A 25,214-nucleotide genomic window follows, 5' to 3' on the forward strand; every position below is an offset into this window, starting at 1 on the left:
TCCCTCAATCCACACTCCAACAGTGCACTTCATCTTTCCGTAGCCCCCCCCATGACCTCTTCCTTGGATTCCCTCACTGCCATCCTCCAACAGTGTTCTTCATCTCTAAATTAATTTGCTGTATAGCGCTACTCGTAGTGTAGGGTGTCACAGTACTTACATCATGCACACATTATGCAGAGACAATGAATCCTACAAGTATGTAAATCAGCCTATGGGGAATGTCACATAAGCCAATAAGGATTACAAGGTGTAGGAATCACATGTCATCCATACTGGTGGGCAGTATGTTTTAAGAGGATTTGGTCTGGAGACGCACAAACGCAGGATTTAAAGCATACCTCAGTGGTTACGGGGTTGGCTTTACTGATTAAAATGTATATCTGACAAAAAAAACTCTTTATAGCAACATTAGAGTAATGAAAGACTGGGAAATTTCTAACTATATTGCAACACAAAAAAAATACGTTCTAATTATACCATTCATGTTTGTATGCAGCTCTTTGATGTCAGTTCATAGGTCACTGTCCTATTTTAGGATTGTAACTTCTGTACTGCAAGTAACCCACTGAGCTATCCACATAAAATACAGTTTATCTGCATTTAAAAATTACGAACATACAAAATATTGCTCTCCAGCAGGATCATTAATTGCCACAGTTATCTGGACATTTTAGTAGTTGTGTCTTGCATCCGTCATGATAACGATACAATGATATAAATTAAATATACACGGCATACACGAAGTATGTGTCTTGCTGGGCCCTCACAGATTTTTTAAAATATTAACTAATATACACACATCCTCGAAGCATAAACAAAGTATGTATCTACCTAGGCCTGTGCAAATTAAAAAAACAGAACAATAGCCACAGCTACGTTCAAACTCTGTCACAGCTGATAAACAGCTGAAGGGGTCTGGAAAGGTGAATCAGGATCAACAAACTCCTTTTCTCCGGCTCTGAAAAGAAGGATATATCCACGCAGCAGGACGGTACGCACAGATTACAGGTACCAAAGAGGATTTCTCCTATTCACCATGTCCCTGTACCTGCACCAGTGGGCGGGACACAACCCACCTTTCTAAAAGGAGATGCGTGATTGGGAATGCCTGTGAGAAAGATCCCAGGCCCAATCACGCAGCTCCTAGAAAAATAGCGTTCAGAGTAACATTTTAAATTGCAGTGGCCATTTTCTGTTGGCCTTCCTGACGTCACTGCGAGGGCCACGGTTCATGTTTGGGTGGGCCAGGCTCATGTTTGGGTGGGCCTGGCCCACCCGGCCCACCCGCTAGAACCGGGCCTGTTGCACTGTGAGAAGTTGGCCTGATATATACTGTCCACTAATTATAGTGCGCACCTTGTATCAGTCCAAACAACCACTTATGGTGAATAGGTCAAAGACAACCTTTATTGAAAGCTATCCTAGTGGTAGCTATGGAGAGCATCCTTCAGGCTAAGTCTTGAAGGAATGTAAAGCAGCTTGTTTTACCAGTCTATAATCTCTTGAATGACCAAATGAAAGGACAACCACACCAGGTATATATTTAAAATATATGTATTTAAGATAAAACACACCCCTCTAGTCTCTTTATGAGACTGGAGTTCAAAGTACTTAATTTACAAGTTAGCAATCAACAGTAATAGCACTAATACGCGTTTGGGCCCTAGGGGCATACCAAACCATATACCATTAAAGTGGTATAAGAACCAAGCCCGCATTTCCTCATCTAAGCCCAGATGCATTACTAGCATTTCATGTACACTGTATCGGACATGTGAAAAGTACACAGGAACCCTCCTGAATGCCACATAATAAATGGACTGTTCACAAGTAACGGGTACAGCCTCGAGAGCTCATCATGTGATAGCAAAGAGTAAACCTGTGCTCAATAGAGGTTTGTCTTCAGAATAAAAAGACTTCTTCTTATCATAAGTCCATTCATCCAGTAGTTTAGTTTCAGGAAAATGGTACTTTAAAATAAAGTCAAGAATTTAACTCTGGTCTTGAAATTTAAGTTACAGTCACTCGAAGCATCACCTACAGTGCAGTAGTACAATCAAGTTTTAGTGTCCAAAAAGTGCTTGAAATGGGCTGTTACTGTCCAGTGCCGGCACTTTTTTATTTTGAAAGGGAGAATACTGGCACTTCTCAAGAGAAATATAATACTTTTAATTGGAGAGTACCAGCACTTCTCAGAAACAAGCAGGTACTCTGGTACAGAGTACCTGTAATTCTATTTTTCCAGTTCAAGCACTGTGTCCACAGAACTGTAATTCAAATCCTACTGCAAAGGGAACTGTGGCCCAGGGAGCTAAAGTGGTCAATCGTATGAAGTCAGGATTCAAACCCAAAGTGTCAGATGTCGGAGACTGCATTTTGGCCATTAGGACCCACCATGGCACATACATAATTCTCAAATCAGAGAATACTATTTCCCTGTGTAGTGAGTGGGAAAATAATTAAGGGGCATATTATCAAGGACGGCGTTAAAATTATCGCCGGTTTAGCGGCAGAAAACTGCCGCTAAAGCGGCGATAATGGGCTTGATAATATGCCCTGGAGAATTCCAATAGAAGTCCATGTTCACACCAGAACATGGACTTCTATTGGAATTCTCAAAGGCATATTATCAAGCCCATTATCGCCGCTTTAGCGGCAGTTTTCTGCCGCTAAACCGGCGATAATTTTTAGTTTTCAGTGCTATGAACACCAGCAGAATGTTAGTCAATGCACTTATATGAAAATATGCACATTTCAGTATCAACCTTGTGCATATCTACTGCAGTTTAAGCCTCTTTACTCAAATTATTTCTTTTTTAAGACCCCGACTAATCAATCTGCTAGCTATTGACCTGGTAGTCATGGCAAATAGTATTTAGAATCACTCAAAAAGCAACCCAATTTCTGTTTTTATCCATATTTCAAAATAAACACGACAAGAAAATAAATGTTCTTCTGTATGTATCTATCTGTGAAAATCAGTAAAAACGGAAAGCAGGGAGCCTTCGTTTTAAAAAACAAAACTTACCAATGTATAATTGGAATTTAAGATACCAAGAAAGAACCCTCCCTGCTTGTGTGTAGCCTGCTCGCCTAAGCACTTCTAAGATGTAATTTAACTACCCATTTCATACCACCCTCATGGAAATGGGAGGTGCCGAGGATGGCCCTCCAACTCAGATCTTGTAACTTTCACTTTCTTCAGTCTGGAGATACTCAGTGGACCCAAGTGCTCCCTTCCAGTTAGCTAAGCTCAGCAGTAGTGTTTGTGAGGCCCGGGACAAAAACCTAATGCGGCGTCTTCTGGAAACGTATTCCAAATTTGCCAGGTGCCGTAAGTACTTCTTTCTCGGTTTTGAAAGGGAACTGTACCGAGAAGTAGAGAAACATGGCACCTGACTTCATAGAAAACTGCCTCTATATTAATAAAGAAAATAGGGTGCATTCATTAAAAAAATCTATTCCTTTTGCTTAAGGAGCATGGGGCCCTGGAAGGTGTAGGGTCTGAGGCATAATGTCCCCTCGCCCCTCCCAACCTTTGGATACCTTGTCCTTAGCAGTGCTCATAATTGATCTGACCCCTTGCCTCGCTCCTGAAATCCATGTTACAACTCTGTCTGTGCTCAGGCTACCTTTTTTATGTCATTAGTGGCACCCTTCAGGATTAGTCTTGACTGAATAAGAAGAAGAAGAAAAAGATGGAGAAGAAAATAATAATTTTCTTATTACTATTATAATACAAAACTCTCAATATTGAAGCGAAATTCCTTTGGCCTGGACTGACCCAGATTGAACAAAAAAATGTTTTAGAGAGGCAATGAAGAAAGAGATCTTTTCTGATAAAAATTAGAGTAGAGAAAGGTTGACATTAAAATAAGACTCTCGATATTATGTCCCATTAAAAGAAATTCGCGGGATCTGTGTGAAAAAGAGAACTGCAGTAACGAAGAATTCACTAATGAGGAAAGCTACATGGACAAACCATTTATGAGGAACACTTGCTTTAGATTTTTTTTATAATGAATATTAAGTGCTATGTCTAGCAGCAACCTGAACTCTAATCATAGCAATTTTCGCCACATAAGTGAAATTTCACCCATTCATGGTCTGTGGTGGATCACAGAGGTTTTCCGATCAGCATGTGGTAGTGCTTAAATTGTGACTGTTTACGGTGCTTGGCACCAGCACTAAATTCTTAAAACCAGAACATATTTATCCTGCTCATCACATGATGGTGGTGTTGGACTATTTTTCAACTGAGCACATCAGCAGCTTGTTTGACATATAAATATACATTAGGAAAAGCAGCAGGACCAGATGGGGTCCCAGCTCATCTTTTTAAAAACAATCTTGACTTTGGAGACTTCTGGTAACATATGTTTTGAGTGATTTTTATGACGGGACCCCTAGAGACTTGGAGTGAATCTATAGTAGCTCCTATATACAACAAGCATTGGCATAGCCAATTGGTCTCGGCTTTGGGACCTTATAAGTGTTTAGCCATGTAACGGTTGATGTTGTTGCACCAAGGATATTGTGCTGCCTAACTAAATACTTATAAAGTCCCAAAAGCGAGACCTATTGGCTATGCCAATGCTTGTTGTTATTTGTGTGCTGGTATAATGTCCACACGTGCAACAATTTGGCAAATAGCAGTCTGTTCTTTGTCGATTGAGTTCTGGCTCTAAATACAAACACAAGCGCATTCTGTGTGTTAATTGACAGGCACGTGTGCTGCTGTGTTCCTAGCAATAACATTTGTGTTCTAGTTAGTGCTGTCTGGTAATTAGGCCCATTGGTTCAACTAAAAGTGTGCCCAGAAGACACAGCTCGTGCTTTGAAGTTCAGGCAGCCCCATTGGCTCTGCTTTGACTCTTAAAAGTAAAAGCAGGCTCTCATAAACTAGAGGGTCTTCTGAAGGCTGCTGTGGCATTGCAGGGGTTACTGTCACTTTAAAGCATCCATGGAATGCAAAGGAGAGCTAAACCGTCGACTTCCTGTTTATGTTTGGGACATATTGTAAGCACATCTGGATCACTTCAATGTGAGAGCATCTTCATCTTTTTCAACATGCAGACCTTTCAATGATTACTCATTAGGTGACACTGTTGAAGCCAAAAGCAGAATGGTTTAGCCTTCAAAACCATGGATGACTGGTGGGGAAAGAGAAAAGAACACAGAAAAAAAACACGCCTGCTATATTCATGCATAACTTTATTGTTGTAATGTATTGTAAATTATTATTATTTCCTTGTTGTCCCCCCATATTTGTGCTTAAAATGGTTGCATCCACCTCTCATTGACTCCAAATGTTTGGGACTGTAGGATTCTAAGCTGAGCGTCGGTGCCTCACACGAGTGCCAACCTCCGTAATGGAGAGAATAAATCTTGTTTGCTCCCACCTCACTTCCGGTTTACTTTATTACAAGATATTTTGACGTTGATTAGATGGAGGAGACTTTGACTAGAGGACACTATGGCTGCCACTTAGGAGGTCGGCCAGCAGCTGAGCTCTTTCGCAGGTGCTGTGGATGTCTGCTGGCGATAGCACAGCTGCGTACTGGTACCGGCCAGTGTAACGCCAGCTGGACGATATGCCCTCATATGAAAGTCACGGTTCGTTGGGCGGTCAGTAAGTTCTATTAAAGAGGCTGCTAGCAGACACCTGCAATATAATTATAGCAGGTGTTTCGCCTCATAGACTAATTTTGCAACCACCTTTAAGTGAAACCCTTTGATCTGTCGGGGTTTCCTTGTGAGAAACAACCAATTGTTGATGGACTTTGTCACTAAGGAAACAAGCATTGGCCGCGTGCGCGAGACGCCATATGTGGTGGGGAGGGGGAGAAGCGGGAGTTGTGTGCGTGCGTGGCCAAAGCTTGGAAAAAGTGAAAGCTGCCGGCTGCGCGCGTGAACGCAAGCGCTAAGCCGTGTGGCAGCACTTTCAAAACCCGTGCACTAAATGTCTCGGCCAGACCAGGGCATGCGCTGGATCAGGCGAGACCTAAAAACAGACAAAGTGATCCCCAAGCCCCCCACAATGATAGGCCGATCTCGCTGCTGGATACCCCAGGTAAAAGATTTTGCAGGGTAATCTTGGCATAACTAGAAGAGGGGGCGGTGGACAAATTCTTCTTTACTGAAGTACAATATGGGTTTTGACCAGGTTTAGGAAAAACGGAGCAAGCCTTGAACCTTACGTTAAACCTCTGTAAAATTTGTCAAGGCCTTGAGAGGAGCCCCTCACATTGTGTATATCAACCTCTCCTGTGCCTTTGACTTAGTGGACAGGGACATCCTATAGGACATTTTGGGTCGTGCAGGGGTTGATCCCGCATTATTGCACATTTTAAATTGTTTACACCAACATACCCACATGAGGGTTTGATATTACCAACAGGGAGAGTGTTCCCCCCTATCTAGTTTAAGCGAGGTATCAAGCAAGGTCACATTTTAGCCCCTTTTGTTTTTTTATCTTATTTAAATGCTTTAAGAAGAGGTGTGGTGCCGCGGCCAGGGCGACTGACTCTGGAATCTGGGGATCTCGGTAAGATCCCCGGCGCCAGATTAGCCCAGCACCATGTGACTCGGGGCAATAGCTTGTTTAATCTTTCCGACGGCCCCCAGCGCCTAAAGACCCTTACGGGTGATTGTTCGCACTTTACAAATTATGGATTATTATTATTATTAAAAACCTTTTTGTTGGAAAGGCGTTCTCCGGGGGGCTTCGGAATACGTTCCTGACCACCCGTGACCCACCTTTCCCAGAGTTAGGCCGAGCAAGGGCGGGGAGGCCCTTCCTGGGAGGGTCTCGTACCTAGGATCGCATACGCTGAGCTTGCACTCTCGGACAGAGGGACACCACACAGTAGTTCTTCGTAAGACAGTATACTTTATCGTTAGTTTTAAGGGATCTTTATGATCCGAAATGCAGGTATTGAATCAGTGCCACAAGCGGCGGTGATTTCGTGATGGGGGTATGGGGGTAGCGGGACAGTCTTTGAGTTCAGTGTCTCTGCGGAGTATCCTTCGCACAGCTCTCAATCCTCGAGCTGGGGGATGTTGTTTCTCTCGGCAATCTCTGCCGATTCTCCTGGAGGAGAGTGCCGCGAGTCACTCAGCAGGCACAGGTGGTTTCGGAGTCGGGGAGCCGCGACTGCGTCAGCAGGGCTCAGATGGTTCAGAGTTCGGGGAGCCGCGACAGCGTCAGCAGGGCTCAGATGGTTCAGAGTTCGGGGAGCCGCAACAGCGTCAGCAGGGCTCAGATGGTTCACAGTTCGGGGAGCCGCGACAGCGTCAGCAGGGCTCAGTGGGTTCAGAGTTCGGGTAGCGTTCTTCGGTTCGGGGAGCGATCGAGCCGCGACCAGGTCAGCAGGCTCTCGTGGTCCAGGTCTTCTCCGCCTCCCGTCCCTTCAGCACCCCTTGTTATACTCCCCCTCCTCTTTGAAGTCCGGAGTCCTCGCTGAGAGGGGTCTTGGTGCCTAGGGGCGGTGTGTCGGGATTTCCTGTCGCTCGGCCCTTTGATCTGTTCAGGTGGGTCTGGAAGGGACTCCAGACGCCCAGCAGGCGAGGCGCCCGCTCACCGGGGGACTGGTGGCCGATCGAAACCTTCCTTGGTGAGGAGACCAGAGGTGTGACAGGGACGGTGCCTCCTGGTCTGGTGTGGGGGTTTCTCTCTCCCTCGGCCGGGCATGCATGGTGGGGTCTTGGGTGTTGCTGGGGCCCGGCCGGCCATCGGGATGTTGGGCCATGGTGGCCAGAAGTCTGTGACATCGGGGATCAGGTGCGGTTGCGGAGTGGCTTTCTGGTCGGGAGGGCCCACGCCAGGAGGATGGTCTCACACGTGCCCCCCCCCAGCTGAAAGGCGGGGAGAACTACCCATCCACTTGGGGGTTCTCCTCGCTGAAGCGGAAGAATCGGGACAGGCCGTCCGTGTTGGCGTGGTCAGTCCCGGGGCGATGCTCCACAGTGAAGTCCATCCCCTGGAGGGAGATTGACCATCGTAGCAGCTTGGGGTTTTCTCCTCTCATTTGCATCAGCCACCGCAAGGGTCGATGATCCGTTTGCACTCGGAAGTGGGTTCCGAACAAGTAGGGCCGTAGCTTTTTGAGGGCCCAGACTACTGCGAAGGCCTCTCTTTCAATGGTGCTCCACCGCTGTTCTCGAGGTAGCAACCTTCGCTGATGAAGGCTATGGGCTGATCTATGCCTTTGTCGTTGAACTGTGAGAGGACGGCCCCGATGCCGTGCTCCGAGGCGTCCGTCTGGACCACAAACTCCTGAGAGTAGTCGGGGGCTTTGAGTACCGGAGCAGTACATATAGCGGCTTTCAAGGCGTCGAACGCTTTTTGGCATGGGGGAGTCCATTGTATTTTCTTCGGGTGCTTTTTGGAGGTTAGCTCTGTGAGGGGGCCTGCGATGCTGCCATAGTTCTTAATAAACCTCCGGTAGTAACCGGTGAGGCCCAGGAAGGCCCGGACTTCCGTTTGGGTCGTTGGGGGTTCCCAGGACAGGATGGCGTCGCTCTTCGGCTGGAGGGGGGCGACCTGCCCGCTTCCCACCTGGTGCCCCAGATAGATCACGGAGCCTTGTCCAATTTGACATTTGCTGGCTTTGATGGTTAGGCCGGCCTGGTGCAGGGCCAGCAGTACTTGTCGGAGGTGCTGGAGGTGCTCGGTCCATTGGGAGCTGAATACTGCTATATCGTCGAGGGTTGCAGCGCTGAACCCCTCTAGTCCGGACAGGACCCTGTTCACCAGTCGCTGGAAGGTGGCCGGGGCATTTTTCATTCCAAGCGGCATCACCCTAAAGCGGTAGTGCCCGTCCGGGGTGGAGAAGGCGGAGCGCTCCTTGGCTCCCTCAGTGAGCGCAATCTGCCAGTATCCGCAGGTTAGGTCGAAGGTGCTGAGGTAGCGAGCGGCCCGAGGCGGTCGATGAGCTCGTCTGCGCGGGGGATAGGGTGAGCGTCCGCTCGGGTGACCGCATTGAGTCCCCGGTAGTCCACACAGAATCTCAGCTCGGGGGCGACACCAGGGGCGGCTGCTTTCGGGACCAGGACTACCGGGCTGGCCCAGGGGCTGTCAGAGGGTTCAATCACCCCGAGGGCCAACATCTTGGTTACTTCGGTCTGGATGCAGGTTCGGACCCGATCAGGGACCCGGTAGGCTCGGTGTCTCACTGGCGGGCTGTCGCCGGTGTCTACGTCATGGACACACCAGTCGGTGACCCTAGGGTTTAGGGAGAAGAGGTCCGTGAATTGTCTTAGTAGCCGGCGACAGTCGTCGGACTGTTGGGGGGTGAGGGTGGTTGACAGTCTCACCTTCTCTACGGAGCCATCTGTTTCTTTAGCGCACAGGAGGTCTGGAAGGGGCTCTGTGTCTTCTTCAGTCCCATCGTCGGTGGCCAGGAGCAAACTCAACTCGGTCCTCACAAAGTGGGGTTTGAGGAGGTTCATGTGGAGGACCCGGAGGGGGTTCCGTGGGGACTGCACATCAACTAGATAGGTAACTTGGCTCTTCCGCTCGACCACCTTGAAGGGACCAGTCCATTTGTCTTGGAGGGCGCAGGGTTTCACTGGGGCCATGACCCAGACCTGTTGGCCCGCTGAAACTCGACCAGCGTGGCATTCTGGTCATACCAGCACTTCATCTCTTCCTGGCTAGCCTCGAGTTTTGCCTCTGCGAGTTCTCTGAATTTCCGGGTCTGGTTGCGGAGCGCCAGGGTATAGCGGAACACATCAGGAGGGGTCCCCCAGAGAGTCGTTTCCCAGCCCTCCTTGACCAGGCTCAGGGGTCCCCGGACGGGGTGTCCGTACAGTAATTCGAACGGGCTGAACCCCAGAGATTTTTGGGGAACCTCTCGGTAGGCGAACAGTAGGCAAGGGAGGAGGACGTCCCATCTCCGGCGTAGGGGTTCTTCGAGGCCCATGATCATCCCTTTCAGGGTCCTGTTAAATTGCTCGACTAGGCCATTCCCTTGGGGGTGGTGAACTTGTATGATACCCCGCACTGCTGCCATAGGGACCTCATGTATTTGGAGATAAAGTTCGTGCCACGATCACTCACGACTTCGCGAGGGAACCCCACGCAGGAGAAGATCCCCATCAAGGCCCAGCCTACCATGGGGGCCGTCACGGTGCGGAGGGGAATGGCCTCGGGGTAGCGGGTGGCATGGTCCACCAGGACGAGGATGAATCAGTGGCCCTGGGCGGTCTTGGGATCCAGGGGTCCCACGATGTCGATCCCCACCCGCTCAAAAGGGGTACTAACAACAGGGAAGGGTTGTAGCGGAGCCTTGCGCTTCCCCCCACTCTTTCCGCTGGCCTGGCACGTGAGGCATGACTTGCAGTGGGCCTCCACATTCGCTCGCATCTTGGGTCAATAGAAGTGGGTAACTAGTCGCTGGTAGGTCTTGTCTTGGCCTAAGTGTCCTGCCAGGGGTACATCATGGGCCAGGCCAGGAAAAGACTTCGGAAGCGCAGGGGTACCACCAGTACTCGGGCTGATCCCAGCTCGGCCGACTTCTGTTCGCTGTACAGGAGGCCGTTTTCCCAGTATATCCAGTGGGTTCCGGACTGGTCGCCTGCTGCTTGGGCTTCGGCCTGTTGCCGGGGTCCAATGAGGGAAGGGCAGGTGGCTTGTTCCTGGCAGAATTCTTCTCGGGAGGGACCTCCCTCGCAGTGCCACTGGGCCATCTCGGGCAGGTCCCCGAGCTCGGTCAGTGGTTCAGGATCTGGATGCACTGACCCGTCATCGGGAATGGTTTCTTCTTCCGGAAGAGGGTTGTCGGACTCGGGTAGTGCGTCCCGGACCTCGGGGACGGCGACGGTGTTCAGCGGTGTGGCCTCAACTCCCTCGGAGGAAGGCAATCGGATAGTCATAGAGCGCGTGGTGGCGCATACCCATTTGGGTAGGCCCATCATCTCGAGATGGGCTCTTCGTTCCACTTGTCCCCACGGGGAACTCTCAAGGTCGTTGCCCAGGAGGCAGTCTACGGGTTGGGAGGTTCGGACTGCCACCCTCAATTTACCGGTGACTCCCCCCCATTCGAAGGGTACCAGGGCCATCCGGCATAGGCTCTCGGAATTGTCCGAAGATATGACTGGACAAAAGGCGTCGGGCAGGATCTGGTCTTCGGAGACCAGGTGGCAGTGGACCGCTGTGACACTCGCCCCGGTGTCGCGGAGGCCGTCGACGCGGTGACCGTTGACCGTCACCTGCTGTCGGTACTTCTTCGTGTTGGCGGGTAGGGGTGTTCCGGGGACCATCTCTCGGTCCCCTAGGGAGACCAGGGCCATGGCGGCTGGTTCCCACTCTTCGGAGTCTTCCATCTCTTCTCCTAGGGCTACGGAGGCCATTTGTCGAGCCGGAGGGAATGTCGTTGCGGGTCGTTGGTACATGGGACACTGGGGGTCACTGGCATAGTGTCCGGTCTGTTGGCAGCAGAAACAGGTGATCTTGACTCGGGGTCCCGACCTCCCCGGTGGCCCGGTGCTGGCTGGAGGTGGGGCTGGAAAGTGCGGAGGTTGGCCTCTGGGGGGACTGTGCTGGGAGCCCCCCGGGAATTCTCTCGGTCGGCCTTGGTCCCTGATTGTGGTGACCGTAGTCTCCCACGTGACCCCGGGAGGCCCGGGTGTTCACCCATCGGTCAGCTTCGACGGCCAGTTTTCGAGGGTCAGTGAGCTTGCTGTCCAGGAGGTGCTGGCGTAACTCCACAAAGCAATTGGCGGACAAGTGTTCCCACGCGATTAGGTCGAACAGCTCCTCAAAGGTGGAGACCTTGCTGCCCTTGATCCACCTGTCCAAGGCCCGGCTGTAAAAGTTCACGTACTCCACCCAGGTGGTACCGGGTATCTTTTTGCAGTCTCGAAACCGTTGCCGGTACATTTTGGGGCTGAGCCCATATCTGGCTACTAGGGCCTCTTTCATGTGACTGTAGGAGTTCAGCATCGTGGAGGGCAGGTCCAGCAGGGTATCTCTCCCCTCGCTCAGGAACCGGCCCCACAAACCAGCCCCCCAGTCTTTCTGTGGAACTCGGTGGGAGGTCATGGCCACCTCGTAGGCCTTGAACCATTGCTGGATGTCGTCGTTCTTGTAATATTCTTGCACCACATCCTTGGGGATGTGGACCTTTGGTTCCACGGTGGAGGAGGGTGGCTGATTTCCCGAGGGTCTGGACTCCTCACTTTTAGCCTTGAGCTCGATCTCTTTCAGGCTGCGTTCATGTTCTAGTTGGACGTTTCTTTTCGTCGAGTTCTCCTTGTAGGCGTAATTGTTCTACTGCCAACTTTTTCTCGGCCAGTTTTAGCTCTCCCTCGATTTTCAGTTTCGCTACCTCTAGTTCGTGGTTGCGGCCCCTTTCTCGGTCCGCTAGCTCCTCCGGGGATAGGCCCCCCTCTGGGGCGCTGCTCCTCCCCGGGATGCTTCGTGGTTCGTTTTGCGGCTCTCCTTCTGTTTGGGCCCGGGAAGCTCCTGCCTCGACCCAGGTCTTCAATGCTCCCTGGAAATCCTCTTTCGTGCTTAATCCGGTGGTAGCAATTCCAAGGTCTTTGCAGAATTCTTTTAATTCTCGATGCGTATAATATTCCAACTGGTCCTCTCGGAATGTCGGGCTTGTGTTGGTACCTGCGGCACCTAGGGAGGTTTCTCCTTCCATCTCTTTTCGGTAGTGCGTCAGACGTTTACTGCACGATCTCTAGGTGTCGGCTCGGATCCCGTCGTCTGCCACCAAATGTTGGAAAGGCGTTCTCCGGGGGGCTTCGGAATACGTTCCTGACCACCTGTTGACCCACCTCTCCCAGAGTTAGGCCGAGCAAGGGTAGGGAGGCCCTTCCTGGGAGGGTCTCGTACCTAGGATCGCACACGCTGAACTTGCACTCTCGGACAGAGGGACACCACACAGTAGTTCTTCGTAAGACAGTATACTTTATCGTTAGTTTTAAGGGATCTTTATGATCCGAAATGCAGGTATTGAATCAGTGCCACAAGCGACGGCGATTTCGTGATGGGGGTATGGGGGTAGCGGGACAGTCTTTGAGTTCAGTGTCTCTGTGGAGTATCCTTCGCACAGCTCTCAATCCTCGAGCTGGGGAATGTTGTTTCTCTCGGCAATCTCTGCCGATTCTCCTAGAGGAGAGTGCCGCGAGTCACTCAGCAGGCACAGGTGGTTTCGGAGTCGGGGAGCCGCGACAGCGTCAGCAGGGCTCAGATGGTTCAGAGTTCGGGGAGCCGCGACAGCGTCAGCAGGGCTCAGATGGTTCAGAGTTCGGGGAGCCGCGACAGCGTCAGCAGGGCTCAGATGGTTCAGAGTTCGGGGAGCCGCGACAGCGTCAGCAGGGCTCAGGGGGTTCAGAGTTTGGGTAGCGTTCTTCGGTTCGGGGAGCGATCGAGCCGCGACCAGGTCAGCAGGCTCTCGTGGTCCAGGTCTTCTCCGCCTCCCGTCCCTTCAGCACCCCTTGTTATACTCCCCCTCCTCTTTGAAGTCCGGAGTCCTCGCTGAGAGGGGTCTTGGTGCCTAGGGGCGGTGTGTCGGGATTTCCTGTCGCTCGGCCCTTTGATCTGTTCAGGTGGGTCTGGGAGGGACTCCAGACGCCCAGCAGGCGAGGTGACCGCTCACCGGGGGCCTGGTGGCCGATCGAAACCTTCCTTGGTGAGGAGACCAGAGGTGTGACAGGGACGGCGCCTCCTGGTCTGGCGTGGGGGTTTCTCTCTCCCTCGGCCGGGCATGCGTGGTGGGGTCTTGGGTGTTGCTGGGGCCCGGCCGGCCATCGGGATGTTGGGCCATGGTGGCCGGAAGTCTGTGACATCGGGGAGCAGGTGCGGTTGCGGGGTGGCTTGCTGGTCGGGAGGGCCCACGCCACGAGGCCGGTCTCACACTTTTTAACTACATGTACTTGTGAAGTCCCAAAAATAGGCTCACGTTTAGTCCCTGTTTTATTGTATGCTGATGACGAGGTTTTAATCGCACCACCCGCAAGTGGCCTACAATTACTTTTAAATGGTTTTAGCCGATTCATGCAAGAGCTGGAGCTCAAGGTGAATCGCAAGAAATCATATGTAATGACATATGGTCCAAAGAATACCTGCTCAAAGACATTTTTTAATGGGGGGGGACAGAAATTTAAAAAACTAAAGATTTTATTTATTTAGGACACTTGTTCAACAAGAAACGGAATGGAGGCTTCTTGTGCTACAACTTCTAGTTTCACCAGAAAGCTAGGACATACACCTTTTGTAGAAATAGTCATGTTATACAAAAGTAAAGCTCTCAGCATGAGCATATATGGACGCCGGAGTCTGGGGGTATACTGCAACTAAGGCCTTGCAGAGAGTATAGAACACATTTTTGAATAGATTACTAGGGATTCCAACACCTACCCTGAGTTTTATTACTCATAATGAACTCTAGGTAGGGGTCTTGGAAGACAGGGCAGGTCTCGCCCCCCATCCAATTATGGACAATAATCTGGCCTGCTGAAGAATTAGGCTTCACTTGAAGCATAGTTAAGGATTGCCTGTTTCAGAATAATATGCTAGCGATTCCCTGGCTCACCTATTAAAAATATCCTGTGTGAGATAGGATTGACCGATTAGTTCATGGACCCTGCAAGGTCTCCCCCTCTTTTGAAAGACCAAGTAAAGGAGAAGTTTATGGCGCACAAGGAGGAGGCTTGGCTAGAAGATATGCTTACCTCTGTTATGGGTCAATCATGGATCAATCATATGTTCCATTGTTACCAACAGAATGGTTGGAGCCCTACCTGGCATGGGTAAAGGATTCAGAGTTCAGGTTTTATCTCACTTGGCTCCGAAAGAATAAGATCCACTTTCTAGTGGACTTTCGTGGCCTGGTACCTGGTTTCCAAGGTTATCATGCTGTCCTTGTGATGGGAGATCCCATTAGTGTACCATGCATTTTATGCTGTTTTGCTCTCTATATTCTGTTTTTAGGTCACGATTTCTCCGCCCCATATTAAGTGGGAGATCTTTCAATAATCATCAGGTTGGCTTATTTTTCTTTCAGCGTCTTGAATCTCCGGCCATGTGTTATTCAATTCTGAAATTTAGCACGCAAGCTCTGAAAGTGAACAGAAAATATGCTGTCTAATTTGAGTGATGTTAGTATTTTAATATTGAAGAATACTTGGCATTAGCTCCTTTTATGATGTTTTTAATGAATTTTCTTTATTTTTTGACCATGAATTTGTATTCTCTGCGTCTTGTAATGGGGGAGTACAGAAATTTTGTGTTTGATGTATTATAGTTTTACTATGATAAGATGCTTTTTTGACACTGTTGTTATTGTGGTTTTTTTTGTGCTTTTATGAGCGATTGACTAAGTAAAGTCTTTGACTGACTGATCCTAAAAAATCAAGAACGCCTGCACGTCAATGCCATTCTTACAGTTTTGGGTGAATTGAACTAGTTCAAGTTGTCATATTTTTAGGAGTGTGATTGTACTAAGATGTGGCAGCACTGGCAGACAGTGCAAGGTGTAGTGGCCTCATGAAAAATACCTTGGGCCAGGCACATTTTCACAAATTAAGTGCCACAAATGTGGGGTGGGTGTAAAGCTCAGAAAATATCATGAAACTTTTCAATTTCTGTGAAATCCACCCTAGCAGAACACATTTCTTCCTCTGGTACACTTCCTGTCACATTTTGCCAGTATTTCTCATCCTGAACTACCTGTGGGGCATATTATCAAGGATGGCATTAAAATTATCGCCGCTTTAGCGGCAGGAAACTGCCGCTAAAGCGACGATAATGGGCTTAAGAATATGCCGCATAGAATTCCAATAGAAGCCCAGATAATTTTAACGCCGTCCTTGATAATATGCCCCTGTATTTCTAACGATAAAGCAATTTCTAACCCTAATTCTCTGCCTATGCTTACCCTTATTCTTACCCTATTACAAATGTTAGCCAGGTCACAAATACCAAAAATATATATGTTTATAACTGTATTTATCTGTCACATCATATTTATCTAAAATAAAAATGGTCTGTCCGAGTGCTTCATATATGTGGAAGATCACTACTCTACAGCAAGTCTTATTTTTATCCTCATCATGAGGTCCCTCGATTTCATTTTGTTTGCACAAGCTCATTTTGATATTCCAAGAAAGTTACCATGCGAAAAGGACACGGTGAAACCCAAAAAATCTTCTTCCCTGCCCATTACTATCAGAATCCTGTTTAAAGGATGCATTTTTCCTTCATTTCTATAAAACCTCTTCTATCGAATCAGATAAGTTGTTTCGATAATTTTTCTGTGTTGTGGTCTCCTGCCTGTGTTTACAGAGAAGACACCATTCTTTACAGTCTCCGTATTGCTGGCACTACAGATTTTGGGGCAGATTTACAAGAAAGTGACGCATCTGTGAAGATGCGTCACTTTCCCTGCGCCACTTTGAGAAACTCTTGCGCCACTATGGAGGCGCCGTATTTACAATACGGTGCACCATGGCGCAAGGATTGACAGATGCGTCAGAAATTCTGACGCATCTGTTGACGCAAAAGTCGCGCATTGCTGGAGTCGTGTCGCTAGCACGACGCAACTCCAGCAATGCAGGGGGATGCCTATCCTCCTTGTGCTGCGTCACTCCTTACGCCTGCTTCAAGCAGGCGTAAGAATTTGACGCAGTGGCGTCCTAGAAGTTGCGCAGTGAAATCTTGTAAATTTCACTGCGTCACTTCTATGAGGCTTTTTGGCATTGGAACGCCCACCCTGCATACATTATACCTGACACAGGGCTTGACAGCGTGACACATCTCCCTAGATGCGTCACGTTGTAAATTGGCCCCTTGTTTATGCTGCTGCTGCGTCACAAAAAGTGACGCAACTGCGGCGCAAAAATGACGCACAGGGCTTGTAAATCTGCCCCTCTATTTATAGTGGGTCAGCTTAGGGTGAGCTATCTCATCTCACAATTACATTCGTTTTTAATAAGGCAAACAATGCATTATTATTCAAGATTGTAAAGCTGATATTGCAATGTGACTAAGAAATGGATAATGTAGCAAGTGATGCATTTCAAAGTTTTGATCTTGTTTTTCAGCATGCAAACAGGGGCACGACCACTGCCATGATCACGGCCACAAGTGTGACAAACCAGGTATGGAGTGTGAAGAAATAGTAACCCAAGTACAACATGTAATAATGACACCGTACAGCAATCTGCATGTAATGTTTTTTCCTCACTATATCCTTTTTATACTACAATGTGTATCCCAACCAGTAGCCCAACCTACTGTGTTTATGTGTAAGAACAATTTTCAAAGTGGCTGATTCAACCAATGACTTTAGAGAATTTGGTGTTGTCAAGAAAAAGGCTATATGCTCCTAGGAAATTCAAGTCTCATTTAGGCAAGTGAGAATCACAGATTTTGAAGCCTGGATACATTTTCCCTCCCATGGAGATGAATCTCAAACCAGCTGAGGAGAGCCCAACCTTCAGCTCTAGAGCTGCTCAGAGTTCAGGTCTTCTCAAAGATCCTAAATCTCACCACTCTACCCCTCTTCTGAAATCTCTACACTGGCTCCCCGTGCGAGCCAGAGTCCAATTCAAACTCGCCACCATCACCTTCTTGGCCCGACTTGGCCTGGCTCCGGCCTTTATCTCTTCTGAGATTACTCCATACGTTCCCACCAGGGAACTACGCTCGTCCTCCCAATCCCTCCTCACCGTCCCCCGCTTCCGGAGAAAGAAGTGGGGAGGTTCTAAATTTGCCACCCTTGCCCCGACCCTTTGGAACTCCCTTCCCCTTGAACTTCGTACCATTACTCTTTACTCACAATTCCGTAGACACCTCAAGACTTATTTTTTCACGAAGTCTTTTGAATAATCCTCCATCAACCCTCCCTGCCTATTAGCCCCGGATCCGGTTAGAGTTAGCGCCAAGAAACCGCTGGTATACGTGCGCTCTAGAAATAATTTAAATCAAATCAAATCAAATCAGTTGTTACATTAGCAAATCCAGAGAAATAGGCACAAGAAGGCTTCCTGCCAAAGCTTGCCCTGATCATCCTCCTTCCTAGGAGAAGGGCTGCCCATAGTTCTCCCCAACATGGGCGGAAAACGTTCAGTGTAAATGTAGTGCTGGCCATGCCCTTTCATGACAACTTGGTCAGCATTTTTTGCGTGGCATGCAAAAAGATGAACAAGCATTGGCAAAGCTAAGAGGTCTGGCATCAGCTGCAAGCCTTTTGGATTAGGCAGTGCTTGCTTTAATATGGTGAAGCTGCCAAGCCCTTGCCAAGCCCAGAAAATTGACTAAAAGCAAATATAATTTTTAGGTCTCAAAAAGCACACAGTGTCATAGAAGCCCCTTGCTCTGAAGGAATCTACTTTGTGTGTGGTTGTACTCCTTTCGAAAGGGCAGAATGCCATCACTCACTGTGATGAAGTTAGCCAATATCTGAAGTGGGCTATCCCAATTTATGCTGTATTGGACTGAAATAAAATGAAAGTGGCCCACTAAAAGCCCAGTGGTTTAAGACTGCTGGCTGAAAGCCCCTAAAATGAAGGATATTATACATATCATTTAAATAAAATCAGAAGGTCTTGGATAATGTCAAGCTTAAGAATCAGTGTTAGAAGGCCTGCCTTTATTAGCTTGTCTTCAAATGCACATAAGCTGCCAGTGAGTTTCCAAAGGCAGAGCCAGCTGAACTCTTTCATCGGAAACTAAGGGGCATATTCACAAGGATCTTTCACTGAGTTAACGGCACTTTATCACAGCCAAAGTTACGATAAACGTAACGCCACAATCACAAGTTGGTGTTAACAGCCCATAGCACCAGTATACCTAAGATAGCACCCGCAAAAAAAATCGCCACAGATGACCCCCGCAACTATCGCTAATGAGATGCAGAGTAGGCGTTCCCGTGCGAAAAGCCGCGACAACACCACACCTCAACATTCTCAACGACCAGCCAAATCGATGATAAGAACACAAAACAGGCAATAAGGCGCATTAGCACCCGGAAACTAACACCTGCTCAGACCTGGTGCAAAGTCAGACGACAGCCTGCACCACCAAAGGGAGCCCAGCCCACAGCCACATTGGAAGGGCAACAGATGCCATGGAGCCACTGGTCATGCGGCCCGGACACCCAAGAGGGCCACAACACCCACCGCCACCACCCCAGGACCCCAACACCCACCCTGAACCCCCCCGCGGACCACCACAGAGGCAGCGCAGACAAAGACAGTGGACTCCCAGAAAACGCACCAGCCTCACAGACCCAACACCTGACAATGTCTTTGCCCACTACAGGACAACCATCGTATGCATCCTGACCAACATCGCCCAACAGGCAGACTGCACCAACACAGCGGGCAACCAACATCCCACCCCACACAAAGCTGCTGGCTGTGCTGCACTTGTTGGCCCCTGGTTCCCCCCCAACCAACACCGGCCAGAGTCTGAGTAGTCTCACAGCCAGCCACATCCAAGTCCCTCACACCTGTTCTGGACATCACCATCAGCCTGGTACCCCAGTCCCTATACGTACAACACAATGCGCATGATCCGCTGGAGACCAAGCAAGGACCATACACCATAGCTGGATGCACGCACGTGTTGTGGCAATCCACAGTACACATGTCCTACCTGTGCCCCCTGGTGACACAGCACACAATCACCGCAACAGAAAGCACACGTCTCACTTCAATGTGCAGGCAACATCCGAACACCGTGGAACCTCCACCAATGTCACCTCCAAATGCCCAGCCAGTGTGTATGATTCCTTCATCCTCCGACAGTCCATCAGCAACCAGCGTTCCCAGGATGGCACCAAGGGAAATTGGCAAGTTCCAAATGAACACCCCACTCACCTCAACTCACAACTCTGGCAATGCACACGTCACAAAATCAAAACCAACATGCAAAACAACATGCCCACCCCCAAGACACGAAAGAACAACTCACAATGGTAACCTGGGCAAGCTGTGAACATGAGCCATCAACGGCATGGCACCTCAGCCACACACTAGCCGAATGTGGGGAGAGGTGGCAACCAGGCATGTGTGAAGGAGGCAGGAGAACCATGATTGGGAAAGTACACAATGCCAAGAGTGGCGGAGATGTGCTGGACAGACCGCAGTATGCAGAACACACCCATATCCATGGCGACATACACCTCTGGTGTATGGAGTGTAGTGGACAGTGGACGCAACCATGTCACCCCAGCCAGTGGGGGAGTTTGCCGAAATGTTGCCTGTTACGCCCCCCCCCGTAAGCGTGAGTGGAGTGGGATGGCCCAGCATACACCAGTAGGGGTGTGAATTAAAAGCGCATAGCCCTGGGTGTGGTCCTCTTCCGGAAAGCCCAATGTCTCTGCCAGGGCAGCGCCTCTCACCATGCCAAGAGGCCGACGCTGACCTCGTGAGCGGAGTTGCCTGCGATCCTGTGCACCTGCCGTACCCCAGCCCACTGGACCCAAACCCGTCAGGCCCGCCCCTGCACAGCCAGGCCACACTGATCACCTTCCGACACTGCCGTGTGTCAAGGAGGGCCCACCACGTGCCTGCGCAAGCTCCAAGCCCGAGGCCCGTGACCTTGGCAGCCTCCTCAGACCATCACCGCCTCTATGACACAGGCCCGCTTTAGTCCTTTCTCGTTGACGTACTCTACTTCTGCCTCCGGCCTACACCACGGTCAAGTAGGTCACACATTTGGAACTGATGCTTGATTACACCATGGCAGTGAACATTATTTAAGGCAGGGTTCATGTCACTATACTCCCTTCGATTTGGTGCCACCAAGTCTGTGCATAGCATTACAACCACACATGTCTGTGGGCCTACACGGACTACTATCCTCGTCCTACGCTGCGCACGAGTAGGTCACATAATTGGAATTGAACATGCAGAATACATATCATCGCATGCAAGGAGAGGTGTAAGAGGATGACGTGTTGCAGTCCGGAGGAATAGGATCATCGTTACGGAGGTGATCGAACACTACCGACAACTGCCCTGGTGTCGCTAACTCTGTGCATCGCGAGCCAATGACAGGTGGGTGTGGGCCACTGCTGACCCCTGCCTCCGGCCTCCACTGCGGTCCAGTAGGTCACTTAGTCTTGATTTAGTGATGGCGGAGATCATATCAGTGTACTGGCATCATCGCAGACTGCATCCCCTCTCAGCACCGGTGCCACTAAGTCTGTTCCCCTACATTCATGAACACTCTCTGGTCGTACATTGGTGGCGTCTGAGTCTATGGACTAGGGGCTAGTTTTCATCCTCATGTAGCTGATACCGAATTGGTGGTGAAAACGAAGCTGTCACTTTCCACTCCACCATTTGCTGCTTCCGGATATCATCAGACCTTCCGCATCATGCCCTGGAGGACACCTTCCTCTGTCCCCCGCAATCCTCTGCCACATTCACCTTCGATATCGATAAGGACCCGCTCACTGCGCGTGGACCTACCTCAGTGCACTGCAAGTCACCGTCCCATGGCAGGGTGCCTGTGCCGGCCGCTGTGCATCCGGGGCCACTAACTCTGTGCTGGTCAGGTCCGGGACCCCTTCTTCTGAGATATTGGATGGCCTCTGAGGCAATGGCCTTAGGGTCATCAACGCCATGTGTCTGTGGCCCTGCGCTGTCCGCTGCTTCCGGCCTCAACTGCGGTTCACCAGGGCTCACACATCAAATCGAGACCTGACCGGCCCGGACGTAGCATCACCGCAGGAGGCACACGCCACCACCACCAGGATCACCTCCAACCGCCATCTGCCAGAGTCAAAACGGTGGTCCTGACAAACTTACGGAGTTGCTCACACCTGTCGTGGATGCCATCATCAGACTGATACCCTGCTCGGCACTCCAGGTGCCACTGACTCAGTGCACCGCAAGCCATCGTCCGTTACTGATTGAGTTTTGTGCTGTGGAGAGTTTGCGCAGCAATGACACCTGAAGCAGTGTGGGAGACCTGGGACGTTGATGAGCAAGATGATGCAGGTCTAACACACACCACTGCATCTGCATCAGGAATATCTCAAAGGTACACAATCCGAGACTTTTTCTTCACATGGGCGCGCTCAGCTGTAGTGCCCTAACCTCTGTGCACTGCAACTCACGGACACTTCTGTTTGCATGTTGGGTGTCCTCAGAACTTTCTCCGGCTCCCTCCATATTGCTCAGCAGTTGACACTGTTATGCAGGTGTTTTCAGTTTCCGTTAAACTGGTGTCCACTGTTCAAGTGGTTGCCAGCACCAAGCTGTCTTACACTCACCCCACACACATCCAGCACAGGCGTCACTGTACATGTGGCCCTGCCAATAAAGGGGCCAGGCGCACGTGCCCGTAGCCAGTTCAACATAATATCTGTGTGTGTCCCTGTGGTCTTGTTGTATGCATGAGGGCCCTGGGCCCTACGACATTACATTGTGCTGTGTACAGCGGATGCAGACATGTCACCGCAGGCAGCGGGTTAGAGCTTGGACATGTAGCTTTGTCATCACCCACTCAATTCGCAAGAGGAGTGGCCTGGGCCATCGTACGCAGAGCCAACGTGGGTGTGTGACTGCTATTTGCGTGCCCCTGGGCGTGGTTCTTTACTGTAAATGTGCATCTGCATGTGTCTCTATGGCAGTGTGGCAGTGTGGGTCTCCTTGGTGGGGTGTAGGTGGTCCCTGAAGGGTAATAGACACCAACGTATGTGATCTAGTTCGCCTTCCATGGGTTCAGACCCCACCCACACCCGTTCCGCCTCCTCCTTTTGGCGTGCTGACACATGGCATTGGGGTGCCATGTGTGGTGTTGTGAGCCAGCTGTGCTTGCGGGTGCTTCCTGCTGTGTGATCTGTTGCAGGCTCTGTGTTCTCCTCTAAGTAGCTTTGCTGCCCGGGTCCTGGTGGTGGGTTGCGTGGGATGTCCATGGGCTGTTTAGGGCGTCGGTGTCTAAGGTGTGGTGGTCCTCTCCGGCATCACAGATGTGTTGCCTTCTGTGCTCTGCTGGAGGTATTGTGTGCCCCTCTGCAATGTGAAGGGGAGATGCATGTTGACATTGTGTTGACATGTATGTTGGCGCATTGTTCTGGTTTACATGCAGACTGTATGACAATGTGCATTGTGATTGTTTGGGAGGTGCTGAATACTGATGCGGGACAGGGTACATTTGGACTACATGACGGATGTGAGGTCGCACGCATACATTTGCATTTCACAGTTTCCTGCTCTGTCAGATGTAGTAGGCATGTTTCTGTGCATGTGCGGATCCAGTTGTGTCCTCTGGAGTGTCGGCTTTGCCACGTTGTTGTCAATGTGGGTGTGCTGTTCTTGCTATGTGTGCCAAGGGGATCAGGGACATGATCCTGGGTAATTGTGGGCGTGCAGTGTGCTACACCTCGTTGTGCATGTGTGCCATTGTGCCCATCTCCCTCCGTCCCCCCAGTCCCTGGTCATTACTCACCCTGTTGATGTTGTGTCAGGTCCTCTCGAGCTGTGTCCGTACTCCCTACTCCTTGCACCGTCTCCACACTGATGACTGTGGTCTCGGTTTCCTCCAGCTCCTCCTGTGGCACAGGACTGCCACCTCTTGTCGCCGTTGCAGTTCCTGTTGGCAGCGGGTTTGTGCCTGGTTTAGTTTGTCACATCATGCCAGCGCCTCTTGGTCTCCTCAATTGGCCTCCTCGGCACTCCAACTGCATTCCAGGTGATCCACTTGTGGGTCAGTTGATGGTAGTGTTCTGTCATCTCCGTGACGCTGATCTGGTTTTGCTGAGGACTGCACCCCGTCTTCCTCACCCCCTTCTCCTCTGCCGTCCCCGTCCCCATTTTTCCTTGCTGGTGGTCTGTGGGGGTTGTGGGGTTCGCGTTTGCATCTGCGCTCGGTCAGGGTGCATCCATTTTGCTACGTGCTTTGGCTTGTTTCTGGTGTGTTGTTTCTGAGGTTTTTATGGTGCATTTTTCCGCCAGACGTGTGGGATTTGCACGCCTGTGGCTGGTTTTAGCTACTTTTTGTACCGCGATTGGCCTCATCGCATGATGTTTTGCGTTCGCGTTTCGCATTTTGGCGGCGTGGTGTTGATTTTAACGCTGACATTTGACGCGTTATCTGGTGACTATCGCATGCTACTGGCGCGTTGTGAATACTTGGTTGGCACGGCGTAATGTTCACGCGATAGGCTGCGATGCTGAGAGTTGCGTTAAGCTACTCTTGCGGTAGTTCCCTATCTGTATGCAAGACATGGAAATCCGAGAAGTTGATATATGAGGCATCTGCCAATGTTTGTCTGATGCCTTGATAATGCCAACCTCTCAGGCTTCTCCAACGAGTTGCTGGTGAACTACTAGTAGCTCTTCAGCCACCTGTAAGTAGCTCTCCTGTGTGCAGCCCAGTCTACTAAATTAGAAGCTTCTGTTCGGTTGAGTTGATATATATACCTACCTTAAAAAGTGTTTAGTCAAGAAACAAATTTGTGTGTTTTCAGACTTCATAAGCTGCTTTTTGTAGAAAATTGGTTGACTTTTCAATTGAATTTCCATTCCAACCATTGAGTTGGGTACCAATAAACAAGTTATTTCAGTATCAAGATATCTTTTAAAATGAATTGCGTGCTTCACAAATAAACATGTTATGTTATATTTAAAGCTGATATTGAAGTGATAAATTATGTGACTTTGGGGAGAATTTTTACCTTGTTAGAGTGCAGCTATGACTATAATGTATTAACCATGTACAGAATTCCAAATCGATAAAGCAATTTTACATTACTACTTGCGCCGCAGTCTAGTGTACTGAGGTGAACACTGTGGATAATCTTGCCTGGAGTGCTCACTTATGTAATCTTGTCTGATGTGGTCCTGATTACAACACTAATAATATTAGCAGCTCTGGATGATACTAATTAAATATGGGTAGCTCTTTTTACAGAAAAGGTTGGAAACTCCTGCTCTAAACGATGCCCTTAATATATAGGCTCGCAAAAACTATTCATTCAGTGCAGGATTAGCATTTGTTTATTTTAGTGAGAGTTTGTTGTTGTTTTATTTTACATGCCTCATTGTAAAAACTGCTGTGCAATGGAGATAGTGTGATATTTCATTCTTAAGGTCTGCAATTTAAAAGGGCATTACAGCAAAATTGGCTAGAGAAAAACAAAGTTTAGTTCCTCACAGGGTGCGGGTTACAGCTACTCTTAGAAACAACTCTTCTAAGAGTCACAAGGCCTCTTAAGTGTCTTCTAATAGTCACAAGG

The 25,214-nt window shown here is 49.6% G+C and overlaps 1 protein-coding gene across 1 annotated transcript in view; it reads left to right on the forward strand.

The window, feature by feature from the left end:
• The window catches only part of LOC146867772 (uncharacterized), a 54,984-nt gene that overhangs the window by 27,586 nt on the left and 2,184 nt on the right, over window positions 1–25,214 (forward strand). Inside the window, exon 3 of the mRNA XM_085615075.1 lies at window positions 17,062–17,118. Within this exon, the coding sequence (XP_085471201.1) occupies window positions 17,062–17,118 (57 nt within the window). The remainder of the gene's footprint in view (window positions 1–17,061; window positions 17,119–25,214) is intronic.

The sequence above is a fragment of the Triturus cristatus genome, chromosome 1_2, assembly GCF_964204655.1.
Source record: "Triturus cristatus chromosome 1_2, aTriCri1.1, whole genome shotgun sequence".
Taxonomy (NCBI): domain Eukaryota; kingdom Metazoa; phylum Chordata; class Amphibia; order Caudata; family Salamandridae; genus Triturus; species Triturus cristatus.